The 23788-nt window shown below is 46.2% G+C and overlaps 1 protein-coding gene across 3 annotated transcripts in view; it reads left to right on the forward strand.

Annotated features, from left to right (window-relative positions):
* The window catches only part of PFKM (phosphofructokinase, muscle), a 43944-nt gene that overhangs the window by 16959 nt on the left and 3197 nt on the right, over window positions 1-23788 (forward strand). The window contains exons 1-18 of one of the 3 annotated variants that reach the window (XM_070494386.1): window positions 2175-2473; window positions 5594-5686; window positions 12323-12396; window positions 13246-13323; window positions 14705-14894; window positions 15122-15287; window positions 16296-16340; window positions 16803-16911; window positions 17025-17120; window positions 17361-17453; window positions 18083-18208; window positions 19641-19705; window positions 20202-20265; window positions 21073-21222; window positions 21646-21716; window positions 22101-22188; window positions 22262-22414; window positions 22914-23078. In XM_070494386.1, coding sequence (XP_070350487.1) covers window positions 5602-5686; window positions 12323-12396; window positions 13246-13323; window positions 14705-14894; window positions 15122-15287; window positions 16296-16340; window positions 16803-16911; window positions 17025-17120; window positions 17361-17453; window positions 18083-18208; window positions 19641-19705; window positions 20202-20265; window positions 21073-21222; window positions 21646-21716; window positions 22101-22188; window positions 22262-22414; window positions 22914-23078 — 1818 coding nt within the window. In that variant the 5' untranslated portion in view covers window positions 2175-2473; window positions 5594-5601. Of the gene's footprint in view, window positions 1-2174; window positions 2491-5593; window positions 5687-12322; window positions 12397-13245; window positions 13324-14704; window positions 14895-15121; window positions 15288-16295; window positions 16341-16802; window positions 16912-17024; window positions 17121-17360; window positions 17454-18082; window positions 18209-19640; window positions 19706-20201; window positions 20266-21072; window positions 21223-21645; window positions 21717-22100; window positions 22189-22261; window positions 22415-22913; window positions 23079-23788 lie in introns of those variants that run through there. The other 2 variants (XM_070494387.1, XM_070494388.1) reach the window with 2 other exon arrangements.

The raw sequence follows: 23788 nt of genomic DNA on the forward strand, positions 1-23788 counted from the left end.
CAAGAGTTCCCATTTGTCCACATCTTCTCCAACACTTACTATTTTCCTTTTTTTTTTTGATAATAGCTATCTTAATAGGTGTGAGACAGAATTTCATTGTGATTTTGATTTGCATTTCCCTAATGATTAGTGATGTTAAGTATCTTTTCATGTGCTTATCAGTTATTTGTATATTTTTAGAGAAATGTCTATTCAAACCCTTGCCTGCTTTTATTTTGTTTTTAATATTCGCAATGTTATTTGATATTTCACTGAACAGAATATATTTTTTAAATTAATAGACTTTATTTGTTAGAGAAGTTTTAGGCTTACAGAAAACTGAGCAGATTGTATAGAAAGTTTCCATATATCCTCTCTCTCCTCTGCTCAGTTTCCCCTATTATTAACATCTTGCATTGGTTTGGTACATTTTTTTACAATTGATGAACCAATATCGATACATTATCATTGACTAAAGTCCATAGTTTACATTAGAGTTCACTATTTGTGTTGTATGGTTCTGTGAGTTTTGACAAATACATAATGTCATGTACCCACCATTACAGCATCATACAGAATAGTTTCACTGCCCTAAAAATCCCCTGTGCTTCACCTATTTATTCCTCCCTCTCCACCCCAAGCCCTTGGCAACCACTGATCTTTTTACTGTCTCTATAGTTTCACCTTTTCCAGAATGTCATACAGTTGGAACCATACAGTATGTATCCTTTTCAGGCTGGCTTCTTTCACTAAGCAGTATGTATTTAAGTTTCCTCCAGGTCTTTTCTTGGCTTGATAGGTAATTTCTTTTTATTGCTGAATAATATTTCGTTGTATGGAGGTACCACAATTCATTTATCCATTCACCATTTGAGGGACATTTTCGTTGCTTCCAGTTTTTGGCAATTATGAATAAAGCTGCTGTAAACATTCATGGGCAGGTTTTTGTGTGAATGTAGTTTTCAACTCATTGTAAATACTTAGGAGTGTGATTGCTGGATCATATAGTAGGACTATATTTAGCTTTGTAAGAAACTGCTGAACTGTCTTTTAAAGTGACGGTATCACATTGTATTCCCACCAAGAAAGAATGAGACTTCTTGTTCCTCCACATTCTTGTCAGCATTTAGTATTGTCAAGTTTGGGGGTTTTTTTGTTTGTTTTTTGGATTTTAGCCATTCTAATAGTTGTGGCATCTCACTTGTTTTAATTTGCAGTTTTCTAATGACGTGCGATGTTAAGTATCATTTCATGTGTTTATTTGCTATCTGTGTATCTTCTTTGGTGAGGTATCTGCTCAGATCTTTTTCCCATTTTTTAATTGGGCTATTATCTTTTTATTATTGAGTTGCAAGTTATTTATATATTCTGGATACAGGTCCGTTACCAGATATATGATTTACACATATTTTCTCCCATTCTATGGGTCGTCTTTTCACTTTTTTGATGGCAACATTTATAGCACAAAAGTTATTTTGTGTGGTCAAATGGTTTTATTTTCTAGTCACTTGTATTCTTATGTTTGCAGCCAGAATGTGCAGGGGAAGAGACAAAAGTAAGCAAGAGGAAGGGCAGTAGAAACAGCAAGGAGAAGAGACATGACTGTGGAGAGGCATTGAAACAGACATGGGTGGAGCAGAGGAAGGAGTAAAAAGGATCTGAATAAAGGATCACCTCTTGCTCTGGGAGTACTTGACCTATGTTCGCAGAGTGGATCATGTTCGCTTTGTAGCCCGACAGATATGCTTGCTTCACTGTCAGAATCCTGCACCTCCTCCAACTGCAGGCTTGAGAAGAGACTATCACAGCAGTGTTCTTGCCTCTTGGTACTCCCATTCCTATCCAGCTTTTCTGTATTTTCTGTATTTCACATTTACATATGTAGAAGGAGTTTTTGAGGTCCCTCTATAGAAAAATACCAGTGTTCAGTGTTCCTCAAGGGTAGAGACTCTGTTTCATTTATCTTTTCCTCTCTCAGCACCTAATACCAAACCTGGCACACACATTCCAATAAATGTTTGTTCAAAGATTGATGGATCTGGGAGACAATGGACAGGATCAGAGGGAGAGGTTTATTATTAGTTGCTGAGGATGTTTGAATGCAAGAAGTCTCACGCAGTCCAGGCTAGGAAGAAGTTGTCTTTGCTGACAATAAGGGAAGTAACTAAATACTTTCTGATTCCCACTGTATACAGGAGTTGATGGCTCCCAAGATAGATGTGGGGACCCCAGAACCCTCTGGGGAGTGAAGAAACTAAGCCGACGCCGAAGCTGAACTGTGTTCTTAGGGGGCGGAGGAAGGGGAGGAGAAAGGCGAGCAGGCGGAGGTGGAGCCTTCTGGCCAGCATCGGCTAGTGGAGGTTGGGAAGCCTCTCCTCTTTCCCCTCCCTTGTTGCCTCCACCTGGCTCCTCCCCGTGTTCGCCAAGCTCCCCTCCCCCTTCCCCAAGGACAGTCTGCAAGGAAGCCGCGGCGGAGGAAAGCTAGGACTGAAAGGCAAGAGGGGCTCTTGGGTAAAGAGCGAGGGGGAAAGCTGAGAGCAAGGTGGGAATGAACGTGCTGGCAGGAGGCGAGGGGAGAACTGAAAGGAGCAGAAGGGAAAAGAAGAGGTGGTATGACATTAGAAGCAGGAGCCTAGATGGGGGGATGGGTAGGGCAGTCGTGAAGAATCCTAGCCCTTTGGCTCATGTCCTCGACTTGCACGCACTGCCCCATTCCCTGGGAATCAGGGATGGGTGGGTGGTGTTCGGCCCTCGTTGCCCTTGGCTGCCTGACTCTTATCCTGGCACTCATCCAATTCAAATCAGTGCACCGATGATGCTGCCTCTCTGTGTTTCTCCCTCCCGCGTGCTTACCTACACACGTGATAGGTTTTAATATGTGTCTGTGTATTTCTACGTGTGTGTCACTGTGGGTCTGTAAAGGATACTTATATATGAGTCTGCGCACATTTCTTTGTCCTGTGCTTCTATAATGGTCTTAGAGAGGCAAGAGAAGAATCTGAGCTGTTTTTCTGCAGGTCAGCACTCCTGACCATCCACTGAGGCCTCCAGGGGTGGAAGATCCCTGTGTGGATTTCTATCAGTGATGAGCTCCCAGAGTCAATGAGAAGGCAAAACTCAGGGGAAAGGGATCTGCATACTCATTCGTATGTTTTGTTCTTTCTTTTCCAAATTTTTGCCTTCTTCTTGGCACCAGCCACTTAGTCTTTCTTTTTCTGAGACCGCAGAAACTGGGACATGGAACACTCTAAATAGGAGAGTGTCTTTATCCGTGTGTGTTTATATTCCTCTCACTATTTGTCACCATATGCTTTCTTAAGTCCTATTTGTATCTGTGTGTTAGAAGTAGAGAGAATTTGGAGCTATATCTGTATCCAAGCATATTTTACATTTTCCAGATATTTGTGTGCATTTTGTGTTGTTCATCATTTCACTCATGCTTCTAACAAGGATTGATTGAACTCATGCTGCATGCACAGACTTTGCTAGGCTCTGGTAGGCTGTGGGAGAGTTTTAAAAAATGAACATGGTCCCTCCCTGGAGGAGTTTTCAGTCTAGCAAGGGGAAATGACTTTAGCAATCACGTAGTCCAGAGGTCTGCAGACTTTTTTTGTGAAAGACCAGGTAGTAAATGTTTTAGGCTTTGCGGCCTATCTGGTCTCTGTCACAATGATCTGCTCTGCTGTCGTAGCACAAAAGCAGCCGTAGATAATACGTGAAAGAATGGGAGTGATGTGGACACTGAAATTTGAATTTCATATAATTTTCACATGTCATGAAATTGTTTTTCTAACCATTTAAAAATGTAAAAACCTTTCCTGGTTTGCTGCCATGCAATAACCTGAGGAGAGCTGGATTTGGCCCGTGGGCTGTAGGTGGCCGATCCCTGAGCTAGTCCAACCTTCTCTTCAGTACACCATAAGCAATTAAAATACCACATAAAGTAGTAACTAAGTGCTAAATGAATGAATCAGTTCCAGACAATATTGATGGTGATTATCAATAGTGAATAGAGGACATCCAAAAAGAAGCCCTCCTTGACCTGTGGTAATCAGTGAAGGCTTCATAGGTTTAATAGGAGTGTAACTAGCTCTGGTCTTAAATGATAGAGTGGGATATAGATCTGTGGGAAGGGCCAGGGTGGCCTCCTGGACAAGGGATGCAGTGTGCCTAGGCACAAAAGTGGGGGAGGGAGCAAGTAATGTTCAAGTGATGATGAAGCAGAGAATTCGCAGGAGCTAAGGTTGCAGCTCTAGGAAAGGGCTAGATCATGGAATGCCAACCCAAGAAGTTTGGACTTTATCTATCAGCACTGATTATATATGTAGTGTGTCTGTGAATCTGTGTCTTTTCATAACACTATGTGTGTTTGTGTATGTATGGCTTCATGAGTGTCTCATTGCATGTATTTTGTTGGCATGTGTGTGGGTTTGTGTGTTTTTGTGACCTATGTCTTTATCAGCAGCTACCTTGATTTCCCCAGATTAACAGCAGAAACATGAGCTGTGCTTAAAGGTCAGCAATCCCTGTTTATGTGAATGAATCCTCTTTCCACTGAGGCCTCAGGGGCCTATGACCTTCCCCTGGAGGTTTATTTTGTGTCTCTAATAGAGTGGAGAAAGGAAACAAGCAGAGAGAGACCAGCTATTGTAGTAAGCAATTCAGGTGGAAGGAGGCAGTGAAGATAGAAAGGACAAGAAAGCTAAGGGGAGATAATAAGAGGGGGAGATAATAAGAGGGGAAGATAATAGGATTTAGTAACTGTTTTGATTCTGAGACTAAGGAGGAGATAAATTTAAAAATAATGTATTTTAGCCTGGATAACTGGGAGAGTGGTGATTCTACTGGCATTTTATGGATATAGAAGTATGTCTTGTGTGTTCCTTTGAGAGGAATAAAGCCCTAAAGACAAAAATATGTAGGTGTTCACATGGCATGTGTACATATCTGTGTATATGTGGCACTAACTTTGTGTTACTCTTCCCATTTGATAGCATGTAGTGTGAGGGGCCAGGCCTGAAGATAAAGAATCAAGAGCTACTCAGGAAGCAGAGAGCCTGAGAGGGATGGGGAAAGCCGTAGAAAGTCCCTAACCATTCCGGAGCCTGAAACATTAATTTGCCCAAGTTCTAATGTGCCTTTGTAACCTCAAACTCCAGTTCCAACTTAGCCCAATTCCATAACGCTCAACCCTAACATTAACCATAACCTAACATACCCTGACTTTTCTGCTTCCACTTTGCTGGTTCTCAGTCAGTGCCCAAACCTTGTCTAATTCTTATCCTCTGCAACAGCCCTTCCCTTCATTAAAAGGGACGAATCCTTGAGGCTAACTTCTCCTTGACCTTAGCTTATTCTCCAAATAGGCTCCAATTGGGATGGGAGGGATTAGCCAGGACTTCTGCAGTCTTGGGCTTGATTACTGTGACATTTCAGCTTGTCACTCTGCAGGGGTGTGGCTCTCTTCTGGAAGAAGTCCAAAGCTCCCAGCCTGCAAAGCCCAGACTTAGAACAGTGGGAGAACCTGGCTCTAGCCAGTCTAACAGAGCCATTTCCTGAGCTTGTAGAGCCTTGGTTTGGCTGTGTCTTAACTGATCGTTTTCTTGAATTCTAGAGTGGATCATGACCCATGAAGAGCACCATGCAGCCAAAACCCTGGGGATCGGCAAAGCCATCGCCGTGTTAACCTCTGGTGGAGATGCCCAAGGTATGGAGGAGGGCCCTGCTTGGCAAGGGACAAAAAACATGGCTAGTAGGCCCCCTTGAGTTTCTTGACTCTCTTATCCTGTAGAACAGAACTATCTTCCTTAATATCCTCCGGTTGTAGATTCACACTGGAATCCTGGGCTTTCCTAAAAATCTCTATCTGGTCTAAGTCCCCAAGTGCTTTTGGATTTTATTTGCTCTATTTTTATTTACTCAAATCTTCATAAAATTTCTTTCTAAGTTTCTCTGAAGATTTGGGACCATTTTGGTCCTCTGGTACCTGAAAGACTGCTGTTTTCTCAGGCAACATTGGAAAAAAGAGATTAAAGAGAGAAAATTGTTGAGAAGGCAGTAGGTGGATCCACTTCAAGTACATTGGAAATGATGGGAAAAGGGGGAGACCCAGAAGTGGTATTTGGTGGGCCCTGCTAGATCTGTAGGTATCCACTCTGACGTCTGCCGAGTTCCTGCACTGAGCAGGGTCAGGCACCTCCTCTTACAGCACATTTCCTTCCAGTACACACAGTTCTGCTTCACACTCTGCTTTCTCTGGCCTTTCCTCCCCTTCTATCCGTTTAGTCCAGGCAAACAGCAACAGCAGCAGTTAATCAGGACAGACCCATGGTGGGCAGAAAGCAAAGCCAGAGAGAACCCATCTCTGGATTGAGTCCAAGAAACTCAGGAGTCAGAAAAATCACTTATAGGGAAAAATGAAGTGGGAGATAGGAGATGTGTAATTTTTTTAAACTCTTTTTCTCCTTTGATGATCTTATATATTTTAATTTATAATGTGTTGAAGAGAGGCAAAATCCCTTTGAAAGGGATACCAAGACATGGAGACAGTGATGAGAAAAAGAGGGAAAGAAAGAGATTTCAGCTTGTCTCCCCCTTCCCTGCACCCCTGTCTCTAGACTCTCCTAGACTTTGTGTTCGGCACCCACTTTGTATCGAGCCTTGTCTCATGTGTCGTGAAGAAGTTGATTTCTTTTGGGAATGAGTTTAATGAGAAAAGATATCATACATTACTAGAATTCTTATGTAAGGCGCATAAATAACAATAGTTAAGTGTGCCTTACCAGCAAGTAGAATCCACTTATATAACGAAAGGATAGAAACTGAACTCTTCATTTAAGTAAAGTGCTTAGAACAGTGCCTGGTACATTGTAAGTACTCAATAAATGAATTACTAATTAAATAAAGAGTGAATTACTGAGCATCTGCTATATGCCAAGCAGGATGGTAGGTGCTAGGGATATATCAATAGAAAAGTTACACATTGTCTTTGCTCTTATGATCCTTCTTATTGGTATATTTGTAGAGCTGGACTTTAGGTATACTTTTAAGCTAATGTTTATTTAATTATAATTGTGATGTATATTATGACTAGGAGAATGCTAGAATGAGGACACTGAGGAAGGAGGGCAGAGTCCTGAGTTTAGGAATAGTGGCTGGATTAGGAATGCAGACCCTACTTGAGGCTGCAGAGACTGGTGACCTGGCTTCTGTCGCTTCTCTCTTCTCTCCTGGAAAGAATCCCATGCCAGAGCTGAGTTCTTCCATGTAAACTCTGAATGTTGATCCTAAAACCTTGGTAGGATGGCCTGTGGAATTGGATCGTCAGATTAGAGGAAACGAGAGCCTGCTAAAAAATCCAAGTGAGGCACACAGAGTTATGAAATCATGAAAAAGCAGAGCTCTCTGGAGAGGGAAAGAAGTAAAACAAAAAGAGAGGCCTAGGATTTCACTTGGGTCTAAGAGGAGCAGAGCCCTTCCAGCTTCTGAGCCTCAGCAGAGACCGTCACCTGCTTCCATGCAGGCAGGGGCAACTGATAAGCTGATCTCTAGAGGACCCAGCTGGACCAAGGCCTCGGGATTCTGTGGCAGGCATAGTGTACCCAGGAAAGTATCCCCCTGCAAGTCCACAGAACATCACAGGGGCATGTCGGTAGGGACCGAAGGCGATAGAAGATGAAATTCTAGGGAGGCAAGGAAGTAAAACAGAAAACCCAACATAGAGCTGAGAGGTCCCAACTGGAAGCTCAGCTCAAATACGGAAGTGGCCTGCCCAAAGTTAAATTTGATGGTCCCTAGTTCTCCCAGGGAGAAGGCACAGGAATGATTTTTCCCTAAAGTCTTCCTATGGGTCACATGGGAAAGTGAAATTGGGCTCTGTCATTCCCTGAGTTTAGCAAAGCTAATAACCTCTGAAAGTAGAAGAGTGGTGAGCAATGAGAAATCCTCAGCTCAGAAGCTGGGCTGACTAGATATCAAATCCTAATTCCCTTTTTAGCTGAGGAAAGGCCCCAGCCACCCTAAACCTTACCACATTTGGCCTTATGAATTCAGCATATTCTGCTGGAAAGGACTTTAGTCATCTGCTCTAGCTCTCTGTCTTCACAGAGGCGGTCCATTCCAAATACATGCTTATCCTGTTTTTAAAGGTTTACAGGAACAGGGATTCTATTACTTGTCTGGATTGCTATTCTAAGATTTATAATTTTTAATTACAAATCTATCAGAAAGTATAATTCACAGCTAACAAACATCTGTTCCTCATGTTGGAATTAAATAACTTTTTTTCTTATTCAAAGTTCAGTTAAGGTAGAAAGAAACTTTTTAGCTTCTGCTTTCAAAAAGGTAGTGACCAAGTCATTAATCAGTTTTTTCTGTCTCATCTCGTAGAATCCCATCACCCACAGTTCTTCTCCCTAAAGCCTCTTCCCTACAAGCTGTAATTGGAGACTCCAAAGTGCGTGCTTCTGATGTTCTCCAGAGTGCCTCCTGACTGTACCCAGAATACCCCCTGGATGGTGCCTGTAATCTTATCCATCGTCTTGCTTCTAATAAGTGAGACAGCTGCTCATAGAAGGTTATTTAGGGCAACATGGAACAGCCAAGGAGAGCCTGGCCAGGACTGGCCTGGGGCCAGAACAGGCCAGTTATGTTAGATAGGAGAATTGCTGGGACTCTCTAGTGTAAGCTATGTGTGCATCCCAGTCTATTATTTGTAGACAACTAGGGTTTTGAGTCACAGGTACAGAGCCACAGAGGGAGTCCGAAAACTTGATTTCTAGGAAAACACTCAAATATCCAATTTAGAGGTAAGAAGGTTGACCTCTGGAGGTTGGGAGTGTTGAGGTAGGAAGAAGGCAGTGGGAGGAGAAAAGAGAATCTTCTTTTTTTGTGGGATTTTCTTTTGGCCCAATGGATTTGGATATTTACTGTCCATCATCATCTATTTATTGTTTGCTTTACACTTAAAACCTTCTAAGTCATTTGTTTTTCTTAAATCTTTTCTCCTCTACCCTTACTCAGCTTGGGAGCAGGAAACAGCATTCAAACCTATACATTTCAGAAGAATGTTTTTTCCTTACTTCTTAAGATTACAAATTCATACTCCAGAACTCCAGCTATCTGATAGAGAATTCCACAGGCCTTGTGAAAGTCTAGAAAATAAACAAACAAGTAATAGTTTCATACCTGTTTTGGTCTTATTGAGTTGAGTTTAATTTAAAGCATTAATGGCTTTGCATTGACTCTGTCCTTGTTCTTTTCTTACACACAGGCTTTTCTTAAAGCTTCTGAGAAGCTCTCTCCCTTCTCAGAATTTTCAGTTTTGATTCCTTCAATTTGACAGTGAACTTAGACTTCTAGACTTTATGAGGCTTTGCCTCAGTGATGTCATGAGTGAGCATTGACATCAGTGCTCACCAACGACCTCTTGTTCACAAGTCCAACCTTCCAATCCTTACCTTAGATCAATTATCAGAAGCATTTGGCACTATGCCTGCTTCTTGGAAGTGTCCTCTTTGGCTTCCAAGACATTGCTAAGTCCTGGTTCTCTTTTTGTCTTTCTTACTGCTCCTTATTAGTTTTCTTCATGGAATCCCTCTTTCCTTGCCCATTCCTTCAATGTTGGTTTTCCTCAGGGTTCCATTCCTTGCCATTGTACCTTCTAATTCTAGATATTCTCTTGAGACAGTCTCTTCGAAGTCCGCGTGGATGTCCAACAGGAATTTCAAACTCAACATATCCAAATATGAACGTATCATCCCTACCCCTACCTTCCCAAATCAAAACCTGCCTCAGTTAATTGCACCACAGTTTTACCCTTTGCCTAAGTCAGTCATGGGGCATTTCTTTCTTCCTCTCCAGTGCCTTGAAATCTAATCACATTGCCAATTAGATGTAAGTTCTGTTGCTTCTGTTTCCTAGATGTCCCCTGTCCGGTATTCTGTTTTGTCCCAAATGCCATTCTCCCAGTCTAGGCCCTCATCATTTTCTGTCTAGGCTGCCAGATAGCCACCTAATCCTAGAGTCACCTCTTTCAGTCTGTTCTCCACATTGCTGCCAGAGTGATCTTTCTGCTATGGAGATCTAATCACGTCCCTCCACTCTCAAAATTCTTCCAAGATTCTCCATTATTTGCAACTGGTTTTTTTTAGGTCACAGACCCCTTTAAGAATCAAATGATAGCTGTGGACCTTCTCCCGGATGAAATGCCTATGCCCACAAAACTTTTCATATGGTTTAATGGAGTTCATGGATTCCCTGGAACCATCACTCATGGATCCCCAATCAAACCCTGGCCTGTAGAATAAAAGCCAGACTTCCTCATGTGGCACACAGGGGCCTGCCCACCCCTGTAGCTTCATCTCTCACCACTTCCTATCTTACATTTTGTTCTTCATAATACTGAATTACCTAAAGTTGTTTTTTGGCCTTCACTTTTATTTGTGCTATTCCCTCCACCTAGAGCACTCTCCCCACAAATTATCCACCTGACAAAAACATTTAAAAGGAAATTGTCTTTTAGGTCTGAGGACAAATGCTGTCTTTTCTGTGTGAACTTCCCTGACATCCTCCTGGTAGCTTAGATGCTCCTTCTCCTTGTTCACTGTATTTTGTACAAATCTCTTTCATAAGGGTCCATATTATAATTCTGCGCAAGTCTTGAGGACCATTACCAAGTCCTTATCTTTATATTCTCAGACTCAGTATTGTTCACTACTGTATGCCCAGTGCCTACATAGTGCCAGGAACATGGTAGCTATTCAGTAAATATTTGTTCAGTGAGTGACTGGGACCTTGAATTTGATTTGGAGCTCATAACCATATAGTACCAACCTTTGTTAACCTGCAAGGAAAAAAAAACCCAAAACAGACATTCTGGTCTCTTTGATTCTATTCCATTTCAGATAGCTTTGGATTATGCAGTAGTTCATGATGGATTTTACTCTGTTGCTGCAGATTTTTTGAATTACTGACTTCTCAAGTGCTCACTGGTATATGATATTTCTCCAGGCAGGGTTAAGGATAGATTTACCTTAAGCTAACCTTAACCTAACCATATGAATAGATTTTAGATTGAAACAAAAATTTGTACTGGGGTGTCTGAGGGAGGGTAGCTAAAATGGTTCACAACAAATTAATCCATCATGGGTCTAAGATTCCCTGAGCATCACCATGAGCCCCTCCTCATATTCCAAGGTAGGACAGGGTTACCAGGGTCAAGACCCAGGAATGTTTCCTATCTCTCACCAATGAAGCCCTGCTTAGCGCAGTGTCACTAGCATTGTGTCTAATATGGAAGTGTCCACAACTTCCACCACGTGTTGTGTGTTGTGACAGGTGAGCTCCTCCACAGTATTCTTGGAGAGACAGTTCTTGTCACTGAGTAGCTACCAGGAGAGGGATAATACTCATATGGGAAAAAGGGGAAAGGCTGTCCTCTCTCTGTTAGTTCTAATTGTTTCTTCCAGTGGAAACAGAATAATTTACAGTGTAATTTTTAAGTTCCTTGTACACACCTTATAGATAGGGTCACAGGAGGAGGCAGTGAGAGCACAGAGTCTCCATAATTCTGCCTGTACACTTGGTCACAGCCTCTTCTGGTAGTATAGGAGCCAGGGAATCTCAACTGAGTGGTACACTTGGGACATGCACCAACCCAGAGGACACTAAAAAGCTGTGTATGTGTGGAGATGGGAGAATCCACCAGCCAGTAATGGACACACTCACGAGCAGATTGGGACTGGTCAGGTCACTGAGCCTCAGAGAGTCGTTATCTTTGTCTCGAAAAGCCTATTAAAGCTGGATGTCTGGATTCAGTGTAGAAGGCAAGGAAAACCTAGTACAGCCATTGGGATTAGGCAAGCATAGCATGAAGGTCAAGGAGTTGGTTTAAGCATTTTAGGACTTGCATTCGAATCTGAGATTTCTAAGAATACTAGCTCTGTGACCTTAACCTCTTTGAACTTTAATTTCCAAATCTGTAAAATGGAGGCAACCCCGGGGTGTGGATAGGATTAAATGAGATGACGTTTGGCAAGCATTTAGCAGTGTCTAACCCCACAATAAGCATTTAGGATTATTATTCTCCAGATTGTCCTGGCAAGGAAAGGTCTTAGGAAAGACAGGATTTTTTTTGCAGGGGGCGAGATGAATGAGCATATCTAGAGCTACATTATCATTGAACACAATAATTCAGTGTTAGTGGGGAGTCCAGAAAACTTGATGAGAGGAATATTCTAGATTCAGAGAAAAGCCTCAGAAAAGGACAGTCTCATATCGTGGAGTCCAAGGTTGCTTTTCTTAGGAGTAAGCTCTCCCTGACTTCTTTCTTTCCTCCTTGCAGGTATGAATGCTGCTGTCAGGGCTGTGGTTCGAGTTGGTATCTTCACTGGTGCCCGTGTCTTCTTTGTCCATGAGGTTGGTTCTCTACTTTGTTCTCCATCATTCCTTCTCTGTTTTCTGCTCCACCTCCCCACTTTCTCTTTCCTTACCTCCCATTTACATTGCTTTGTCTGGGCTCCCTATCTTCATGAGTCACTCCTCCCCACTCTTGTCTCCAGTAATGATGGTGGGACTTAAGGGTCTCCACACTGGGTCCTCATGTTGCCTGTTCAATTTAAAGGAGGAAGTTACTCTCTCTTTTCTCTTCAGCTTCCCTAAACAGAGAGAGAAGCTGAAATGAGTGAGTATTTCACGGCAAATTTAGTATATCCAGAGACATAGCCTTAGGAGGGAAGCATCTCACTGGGTTTCTGTAGTTTGCCTAACTTTCTGAGGTCCTAACTCCTCTTTGATACCCTTCTCTCCTTCCCTCCTTATTGTTTGTTCACTCCTCTTTCTGTGAGGTTTAGCTGCCTTCTCTCAAGTTTTGTAGTCTCTTATCTTTTCAAGTCACATTTCTCTCCCTCCTCCCCTCCAACATCCCCTCTCTTTATCCTGTGTTATCAAAACCATCTGTTATCTAGTTCCCCTGAGAAGCAGACTGGAGGAAATGGGATGAGCCAAAAACAAGAGGAATTAACATTAAATGTTAGGAAGGACATCCTGATGTTTCAAGAATGAGAGAAACTAGAAGAGGGTATTGAAAAAGGTGACATCTCCTTCCTTGGACTGTGTTAAATCTAATAGTCTCATGAACGTCCAGGACTCAGTCATGGGGGGAGGTGACTTGATTCTCAGAGAACTTCTTCCCAGGGATCCTGTCTTAATCCTGGGAGTTTAGGGGGAAGGCTAGCGGAGGCTGAATGGGTATAATGTGCCCCGCAGGGTTATCAAGGCCTGGTGGATGGTGGAGACCACATCAGGGAGGCCACCTGGGAGAGCGTTTCGATGATGCTTCAGCTGGTATGTTCCAGAGGACTCCTGTCCCATATTTGTCTGCCCTTGTCTCACCCCACTCTGGTTTGGGATCATGGTTTCCCAAGTTCCCTGCCACGTGGTTTGATGTGAAGGGATTCCGTGACAAGAGAGCGGCTGTGTGTGCCCTTTACTCTTTGCATTTGAAAACATCAGCCTGGTTTCCTGGGGTGGGATGTGGGTTGGGGATGTGATCACAGGACGGTTTGCTCTTTATCAAAAGGTCATAGGCAAGGCTTGAGGAACTGGCACATAAGCAAGGCCTGCTCTGGGTTCATGGGAAAGGTCTGGCCCTGAAAATAACCTTACCAGAGGCCTGGGGCCAGAGCCAGAGGTAGAGCTGCAGTGTGCCAGTCCTCATGTGATGAGGCGACCTGAGACCAGACTGTTTAAGGGAAGAAGGAACCAAGAGAGCCTTTTAGAGTTAAAAAAAAACCCCAAGATTATCCTGATTGTATCCACAATCCTTTTTGCTCCTTTCCCTCTGTCACTATTTACCCATTTTCTGACTTACTGAAAAATCTACAAATTACATTTGTATCCCCATTCTTTACCTCAATCTCCTAAAAATACATGGGAAAGAATTTAATGTGCAGTGCTTAGTGAATGTTCTATATAGGCAATGGTGCCTGCCACAGAGTAGTCTGAGAATGAGCCAGCATCAATACCCCCAAAGTCATGGATGCCAGGAGCTTATATGATTTGCAAGAACCATAAGTATACTCACTTCTCTTGGGATATCCATAAGCTGCTGGGAATTTAAGGCTTTCTATATCCAGAAAGCTCTTCTATACTCAGAGCTGTTTTTCCTGTGAATACTTGGATATTGTGACTCCTTCTGCTAGCACCAAAGATGCCAAGAAGGAAAGGGGAAAGGATTAGCGGTGCCTGGTTACAATTAGAAATCACAGTGTGTTAGAGAGGGGAAAATAATACCACCAAGCACATTGGGATGAACACAATCCAATAATGTCAGGCTCTAGGGAGAATTTCCATAGACTGAAGTCGCTGCTACTTCTTACACTTCTAAGAAGATGTGAAAGATGGAGGTTATTCCAAAGCCGACAGGCATGTATTGTTCTCTTTGAGGGTAATCACTTTGCTTACAAAGCCTTCAATGAAATGGGCTGATATCAGCAGTCTTCTAAAAGGTGTAGTAGACTATAGGAATGACCCTATGAAATCTCAGCCAGCATCATTTCCCCTTCCTTTAGAAGGACGGATGACTCTTAAGGATGTCAGGAAACTTCCTAGAGAGTCACATGGTTATGACAGCCCATCACAGTGTTGGAATAGGGAATATCTTAGCGTGTTGAGCCCAAATTTGGCTGTGTCATCCGGGTAGCTGACTTCTACCTCTTCCCCAAAGGGTGGCACAGTGATTGGAAGTGCCCGGTGCAAGGACTTTCGGGAACGAGAGGGACGACTCCGAGCTGCCCACAACCTGGTGAAGCTTGGGATTACCAACCTGTGTGTCATTGGGGGCGATGGTAGCCTCACTGGGGCTGACACCTTCCGTTCTGAGTGGAGTGACTTGTTGAGTGACCTCCAGAAAGCGGGTGAGATGTTGTTCTCATCAGTATTGTTTGTGCATGTGCACACGTACCCCCCTTTCCTCCCGATGGAGAGAATCATTACCCAGACACAAATAGGCAGGCTTTGTCCTCATTTTTCTGCCATTGCTTACAATTCCCGTTGGCTGCAGTTCCTTCTGTCTCCAGTCGTCTGCTCTTTAGGTGTGCCAGGTGCCTCACCTGGTGGCTCCTGGTTTGCTTTCCGTTGTCAGGTAAGATCACAGCTGAGGAGGCTACGAAGTCCAACTACCTGAACATCGTGGGCCTGGTTGGCTCAATTGACAATGACTTTTGCGGCACTGATATGACCATTGGCACTGACTCTGCCCTGCACCGGATCATAGAGATTGTAGACGCCATCACTACTACTGCTCAGAGGTAAGGGGGCTGGTGGGAGGGGGGCGGCGTGGGAGGATGGCAGCTGGGATAGGCTAAAGGGCTAGGGGCTAGAGAAGACTGAAGTGTTTGAGCTATGGTGACTCTAATGACCAGTTTTCCAGGGCCAGAGCACTTTTGTTTTTGAGGAAGATTGGCCCTGAGCCAACATCTGTTGCCAATCTTCCTCTTGTTTTTTTTTTTCTCCCCAAAGCTCCCCAGTACGTAGTTGTATATCCTAGTTGTAGGTTCCTCCAGTTCCTCTCTATGGGACGCTGCCTCAGCGTGGCTTGATGAGCAGTGCTAGGTCCACACTCAGGATCTGAACCAGCGAACCCCGGTCTGCCGAAGGGGAGCGGATGGAATTTAACCACTTGGCCACGGGGCCAGCCCCCAGAGCACTAGTTCTCACTAAGAGTTACCCCTAGAGCGCTGAAATTGCGCCACTCTCTAAATACTGTGAGATTTGCCTCTTGCCACTATCTAGTCCACTGTCCAAACAGGAAGCTCGGAGGTCTGTCATCCCTCTGGGGTCTCCTAAATGACTACTGTCCAGACTGAGACAGATCCAGGGAGCCCAAAACCTGAGCCTCCCTTTCCAGTGATGTCCTTGAGATTGTAGAGGCCGTCACCACCATGCTCAGAGGTTAGGGGACGTGGGGGAGCCAATGTAGGAGAATGGGAGGATGGAGGGTCACAGTGCACCCCAGGGTAATCCTAGAGGATTCCAGCTTCATCAAGTCCTCTCTTCTCCATGTCTTTTCCCTTTCTCTCCTTCCCTTCCCGGACCCCATCCCTCCCTGGAGCAGAGCCTCAGTATTGACACCTTTTACTGCTGTGTTTTAGCCACCCTGTGGCTAAAATGTTCCCGGTCTCGTAGGAAACCTGCTGGAAGGCCTTGCAGCATAAATGCATCCCCCAGAGAGGTTACTTGTCCTAGATGTGGGCGGTGGCTTGATCCCGGCCATAGGGACACTTGCACTGTATAAGTCCTATGTCTGTCTCTTTCAGCCACCAGAGGACGTTCGTGTTAGAGGTGATGGGCCGGCACTGTGGGTAAGACCCCCATCTTGTGAACTTATCCGGTGAACCAGTGATAGGCCTTTCCTCTTCCCGGGAGAGTCCAGAGGGGTCTCCCAGTGGTGGTAGATCAGGAGGTGTACATACTCTTCTTGATGTGGCCCCCTTTCCTTGTCTCGATTCCACCTCCCTCACATACCCACCTGTGCACATGTGTACATGTGTGTACATGCACAGACACACGTGCGATGTGAAAGAACAGACAGTGCTCTGAGATCGGAAGCCAGTGCGGCCAGTGAGCCCGAGTAGAAGGTGCTCCTCAGGGACAGAACCTCGTTGAGAAGCTGTCCCAGTGGTACTGTCACTCTCAGCCCGAGAATGAGATGGAGGCTCCTCTGACCTTTCACCAGCTGTGGGGACCAGGCGAACTCGTTGGGTATGGGCGAGGCTATTTGTGGAGGGTAGCTCCCCACGTGATGCTTCTGGCTCTCATCACAGATACCTGGCCCTTGTCACCTCTCTCTCCTGTGGGGCCGACTGGGTTTTTATTCCTGAATGTCCACCAGATGATGACTGGGAGGATCATCTTTGTCGTCGGCTCAGTGAGGTACTGTCATTTTATTTTGCCTTCAAAAAAAATGCCTCACCCCATTCCACTGATGATTCCTCTCCTGTTCATCAGTTTCATAACACTGACAATTTTTCTCCTTGTTCCACCAGACAAGGACCCGTGGTTCTCGTCTCAACATCATCATTGTGGCTGAGGGTGCGATTGACAAGAATGGGAAACCAATCACCTCAGAATCCATCAAGGATGTTAGTATGAAGCCGGAGAGGCCTCTGCCTCCTTCCCACCCCTGGCCCCATTCCCCGGGGATTTCTGAGTCGCCCCTTAGTCTCTCTGCACATCACTCCCAGGTTTCCTGCCCCCGGTCTCCTCCCCTCCAGGAATCATTACAAGATAAGAGGCTAAGTCGTCCCTGGTTTGTCTGAGTCTCTGCTTGTTTTCTCTCCTTGACTCTCTATCGCTCTCTGTCTCTTTCTTGGTCCCTTCAGCTGGTGGTAAAGCGTCTGGGATATGACACCCGGGTCACCGTCTTGGGGCATGTACAGCGAGGTGGGACCCCGTCAGCCTTTGACCGGATCCTGGTAAGTCATGGGACTCTGTGGCCCTCACACCTTAGGACCCTCGACTTGCTGTTCTTTCCAGGAAGTACTGCATGTCATGAGCTCAAATTCTTAAACCATTGGTCATGCTGCCCTGTCACCAGCCGCTGGACTATAGTGGCCTTTGACCTGTTCTCATACTCTCAAGAGCTCTTTTCTGTCGTTAAAGGTGACTGGAAACTGTAGGCTCCCCTAATGGTGAGATCTAAGATCTTAGAGCTTTGAGCATTAGTGAAATCACTAAGATCTGACTTCAGACACTCAGTTTGAACCCCCTTACGCTACCTTCACTGGAAGAGAAAGGCGCTATCCTTCCTTGTTTTATCAATAAGATCTTATTAAGCCCCAGTGATCCCCTGGATTACTATAGTGGATATGTTTCTCTGGAGTCAGGTAGAATCCTTGGGGTTCTCATGGCAAGAGGACAAAGAGTCATCAAGCTTTAGATGAAATCTGGGTGGGGAGGGAAAGCCCCGGAAGTTCTTGGCCGCAGTCCTTAAATGTGGAACTCAACCCTGTGATTTGGAAAGGGCCTTGAGTGCCTGGTTTTTCAGCCAAGCCAGGATGGGGCGGCCTGAACCAGACTGTCTTTGTTCTCTGGATTCCTGCAGGGCAGCAGGATGGGTGTGGAAGCAGTGATGGCACTTTTGGAGGCGACCCCAGACACCCCAGCCTGTGTGGTTAGCCTCTCTGGTAATCAGGCTGTGCGGCTGCCCCTCATGGAGTGTGTCCAGGTGGTGAGTACTGACCCCAATCCCCCTTCCTAACAGCCCTAAGCCCCTGTCTGAGCTGGAGCTTATTGGGAAACAGACTGACTTCCAAGGTCTCTGGGACAGGAGCAGATGGAAAGGCAGTATGGTGTAGTGAGAGACATATGGAGCAAGATCACAGTGGGCTTTGCCTGGAGCTGTAGCCATCTGGAAAATGTGCCCAAAGAAGATGGGAGACTCTCCATCCTACCTAGTAATGAGACCCAGTATCTCATAATATCCAATTTCAACACCTTTCATTGTGTCTTTGTAGGAGGAGAAATGCAATCTCTTTCCAAACTTTATTAAAAGCACGGGGATATTGTTAGGATCCGGCTGGGCAGCTTATATCTCTCTATGATTTCTACCTTGCACATGATTCTCTGACCAACCTGAGGTTACTAATGCTCACCCTGTGGGTTATTATAAGGATTGGAGGGAAGATATGCAGGAGGTCTGATGTAGTACCTGGAAATGCTGTGTGCTCAGGGAACGGTACCTCTTATAAAGGAATCGCTCCTTGGATACCACAGAGTGAGCAGTGTGGCTGGGAGTGAGGTGTCTGGCCCGATTCTCAGGGTTGGTCTGAGTGCTCAGGGCTGCTTCCCCATCTCCTAGCCTGCTTCTCTCTGTGACTTGGGAGGTCTAATGACCTACAGCCCAGACAAGCTCCACCTTGCTTGGAACTGTGTCTCTAACAGTCCCAAAGCTGAAGCACTGGCACACACAGCAGAAATCAGTAGTCGGGAAGCACATGCAAGGACCAGCCTTTCTTCCTGACTGGTGTATCTGCAGCATCTTCTTTGTGTACTCATTAACTCAGAGGTTTCTTTTTTCTTTCTTTGTTGTTTTTTTTTTGGTGAGGAAGATTGTCCCTGAGCTTACTTCTGTTGCCAATCTTCCTCTTTGCGCTTGAGGAAGATTGTTGCTGAGCTAACATCTCTGCCAGTCTTCCTCTATTTTGTATGTGGGATGCTGCCACAGCATGGCTTGATGAGCAGTGTGTAGGTCCATACCCAGGATCCAAACCTGTGAACCATGGGCCACCAAAGCAAAGTGCACAAACTTAACCACTGTGCCACTGGGCTGGGCCCCTTCAGAAGCTTCTTTAAGGCTGGGGCTCTGGGTATTGAATGGAGGAAGATGATATTTGCCCTTTGAGGGCTCCTCCACTCTGCTCATATTCTAATAGAGCATTGAATCAATCCTTTTCTTTTGCTGCTCATTATTCAGAAAATTAAGGAAAAACAAAGATATTTCTCCTTGTGTGAAAGTTTCGGGAGCATAGAAAAGGTGGGGTGCAGAGAGGGCAGGATCCAGCCACAAGCCCAGAGATGGTGGAGTCTCACCATGGGATGGAAATCCTGCTGTGCAGGACCCTCACCCTGGAGTCATGACTGCTGCTGTGCTTCTCCCTCAGACCAAAGATGTGACCAAGGCCATGGCTGAGAGGAAATTTGATGAGGCCATGAAGCTGAGAGGCCGGTAAGGAAATGACTGGAAGCTCGCTAGCCACAGAAATCAGATGCTGGAATGAAGCCAAAAATCGACATAACTCCAGACCCAAAATAGGAGCCTCTGCCCCTTCCTCTTCATATTGTCTCTGCAACAGTTTCTTCCCCAAAAGAATTAGCTGTGTGGTGACCAGGAGGCTCAGTTCATCCCAGGGGTGCTCTCCTGGACTCCCTGCCTTTTATAATCGTTATTCCTGTGTGTGGACCCAGCTGGATGATGAGTTCTCCAGGCGAGGGGCGGTCTCTTGTGCTGAGCACCATGCCTGGGAGCAGAGTGCTCAGGGGGTGCCTGATCAGGAGTAGCCCCTTGGCAGCCCCTGCCCAATGCCTGCTGTGCCCCAGTTTTGTCCTTAGAGGTTTGTTCCATAAAACCTCATGCCAGGAGCAAAACTTCAGACCAGATCCCCTTGGCTCCTGGCTGAGGGGAGTGGCCTGAAGACACCTCTCTCTCTTTGTACCTTTTACAGGAGCTTCATGAACAACTGGGAGGTATACAAGCTTCTGGCTCACATCAGACCCCCTGTTTCTAAGGTACTGTCAAGGTGCTCTCTCCCCTTGACCCTCTGCCTCCCCCAGTCTCCTTTTATGAAGTGCTACCTGTAATCTGTACAACCTACAGCCTTGCCAACTTCTTTGCCCCCCTGTAATCTTCAGTGCTGAGCTCCTAACCCTACTAAAATAATTTTCTCTTAGCCACTCCAGGTCCCAGCCCCATGGTCTTAGTGTGCCCTTAATGTCTCCAACCCAAGACCCACATCCAGTTCAGGGCTGACAAGATAGCACGCAAGGAATGGAAAAGAGAGCTTGTGTATTATTTCTTCTGGGAAACTCTGGAATAAGCATGTCTTAAGTGTATTTAAGCCACCTCCTCTACTGGAGTAGCAGTTCTCAATATTTAGTGCACACTGGAATTATCTGGGTTGCTTATTAAACATGCAGATTCCCGGGCCCCTCCCTCAGAGGAGATTCAGCTCTGGATACAGGCCGGGAATCTGCGCATTTAACAGGCTCTCTAGGTGGATTTTCATACAGGTGGTCCAAGGATCACGCTTCAGGAAACGCTGCTCTGGAAGGCCTCTTATTCTTTATATCACAGTGTCTGGGCTCCAGGACAGCAGCTTTATTTATTGACTTGTGGTAGAATTTCCTTCCATTGCATGAGGGAGCAAGCTGGGCTGGCGTTCCCTGGGAGAGGGGTGTGGGTTGTCAGGCAGATGTCCTGATCCCAGGACCATAAGGGCCTCAGAGTTCAGCCTCCCCTACTGGCCTGCCCCCCGCCCCCGCTGGCATTTCTGTTTCCCTCTTTCCCCTGCTCCCTCTCTGCTTCCTTCTCCACAGAGTGGCGCACATACAGTGGCTGTGATGAATGTGGGGGCCCCAGCCGCAGGGATGAATGCTGCCGTCCGCTCCACTGTGAGAATTGGCCTCATCCAGGGCAACCGAGTGCTGGTTGTGCATGATGGCTTCGAGGGCCTGGCCAAGGGCCAGGTACGGGGACTCAGAGGAAGGAGGGTGCACACCTGGGGGCCAAGGAGCAGTCACGGGGACGAGGAGGGTAGCAGGTGACCTGTCCGTTCTCTTTCCTTCCTCTGTCCGTCACCCCCTTTCTCTCCTCTCAGGGTTCAAGCAGAAGTAGATATTTAATTTTAGGGTAGTAGGAACAGACAGAAGCTGCTGATGTGAACCCTTTCCAAACAACACGTCTTATTTAATTCTCTATCCCAAAGCTCCGCACCGTGCCCAGCATAAGTAGGTGCTTTCTGTCTGTGAATGAGCAGTGAGGGTGGAAGAGGTTCAGTGAGCTGGGCAAAAGCTGATGCTTCCTCTTCCAACCAGGGCGTATCGGGCGGGGTCTAAACTCAAGAAGTGGTGTCAGTCCACGACGTAGACCTGTGTGGCCTTTCCCTGCAGATTGAGGAAGCTGGCTGGAGCTACGTTGGTGGCTGGACTGGCCAAGGGGGTTCTAAACTTGGGACTAAAAGGTAAGTGGCATTACAGGAGCACCTCCTCCTAACCACCCCTTAAAGGTGTCCCTTGGAAATTGGATGTCAGTTCATTAGGTCAGGGTCTGCTCTGACCACCATGCTTGTCTCGTGGTGAACACCTCTCAGCCCACAAGCTCACGTCATGTGCATCCGTGAGGGCACACGTGCCAGTTCAGATATCTAATAGCAGCTCTGGGATTTAGAGCCCCGTGTGTGTCCTTGGACAGGGGTAAGAGGTGGGGTAGGGGAGTGGGCACAAGTCAGGAAATTATAAATAAAGCACCTTCAGCTTTCTAGCATTTTTCTCGCTCAATTTTGCTAATTTTGCTGTGTCTTCCCCAAATTCCACTACCTCACACCACCCCCCGCTCAATCAACTAGGACGCTACCCAGGAAGAGCTTCGAGCAGATCAGTGCCAACATCACTAAGTTCAACATTCAAGGCCTGATCATCGTTGGGGGCTTCGAGGTGAGTGCCCTTCCTGTTTCTCCCTCTCTCCCTCCCACCTTTCCCTCTCCACTCACTGCCCTTTTCTCCTCAGGCTTACACAGGGGGCCTGGAGCTGATGGAGGGCAGGAAGCAGTACGACGAGCTCTGCATCCCGTTTGTGGTCATCCCTGCCACGGTCTCCAACAACGTCCCTGGCTCAGACTTCAGCGTGGGGGCTGACACCGCACTCAATACTATCTGCATGGTGAGAGCTCCCCTCCACTTCCTGGGCCTTCTGGCCGGGAGCATAGTCCCTGGACCGAGTCTGGTCCTGGAAAGTGAGCTATTTGTTATGCCCCAACCGAATGGCAGTGTTTGAAAAGTGCTTCTTCAGGCCCAGGCATTTACACAGACATTATTTAACCACATGTGGTGTTCGTTCTCCTTGCTGTGTGAGTCCTCTCACCTAGAAATGCATCCGTACTCTGTATACCAGATGTTCTTTCCTTTCTGAGGTCATACAGCCTCATTTCCCTACTCTGAGCAACAGAAGGGGTAGGTACAACTTCCTTCCCCAGAGAGGAGTTCACAGTGTGGTTGGCATGTGTCTGCTGTCCCTGAAAGCAAGAACTTGATGAGGTGCAGGGGCCCTGCTGGCCTGGGGAGGATGTAGTTCCAGAGTGGGGTTGTGGCAAGGGCCAGAAAAGTGACAAGAATCAGATCTCTGGCCCTGTCTTTCTGACTGGGACCCATTGTCTGTGCAGACCTGTGACCGCATCAAGCAGTCAGCAGCAGGTACCAAGCGTCGAGTGTTTATCATTGAAACCATGGGTGGCTACTGTGGCTACCTGGCTACCATGGCAGGACTGGCAGCTGGAGCCGATGCAGCCTACATTTTCGAGGAGCCATTCACCATTCGAGACCTGCAGGTAGATGGCTACCCGGAGCCTGCTACATAGCTCTCCCCTGCCCATGTCTGTCCCCACTGTCCCTACAGACACCTGAGCTCAAGATGAGGACAGACCCAGTTGGTCTGTGGAGTCCTGCGAGGAGACTAGACAGAGCACAGAGCTGGCATCCCCGGTGACCTTGCACGATGACCGCAGCTGTGAGGGAACCATCTCTTTGAGGGACGGCATGCTGCTAAGCCCTTTACATGCACTTTTGCATCTTATATTCACAACAGACGTGCAGGGGAGATATTATCTCCATATCACAGATGAGAAAGGTTTAGAGAGATTAAAAAACTTTTCTAAACTCCTGAGTAGGTAGTTTAACTGACTCAGAAAGTCGGTGATCTTTCTACTGTATCTTGCTGCCCTCCAGATTCCCTTGCTACCAAAGCAGATCCTTCTCATTCCATTTTTGAGGGGGATCCTCTTTCACCTCTGGCTGGGGCTATGACTGCTGTTTCACAGGGTGACCATATGATCCTTATTTTCCAAGATCCCAGTTCACTGGAGGAAAAAGAGCTACAAAGTGGAGGGCAGCGGGTGGAGGGAACTCCCTAATCCAGGAACCCAGCCAACCCTTGCCAAGAGTGGAGGGTGGGTGTCTTCCACCTTCACCCCCAGCTCGAATGCAGGGGCTGGTTCCTCCCAGGTGAATCACTGCTGTACATACAAGCCACCCACTTAAA

Source organism: Equus asinus, chromosome 22 (genome assembly GCF_041296235.1).
Source record: "Equus asinus isolate D_3611 breed Donkey chromosome 22, EquAss-T2T_v2, whole genome shotgun sequence".
NCBI classification, from domain to species: Eukaryota; Metazoa; Chordata; class Mammalia; order Perissodactyla; family Equidae; genus Equus; species Equus asinus.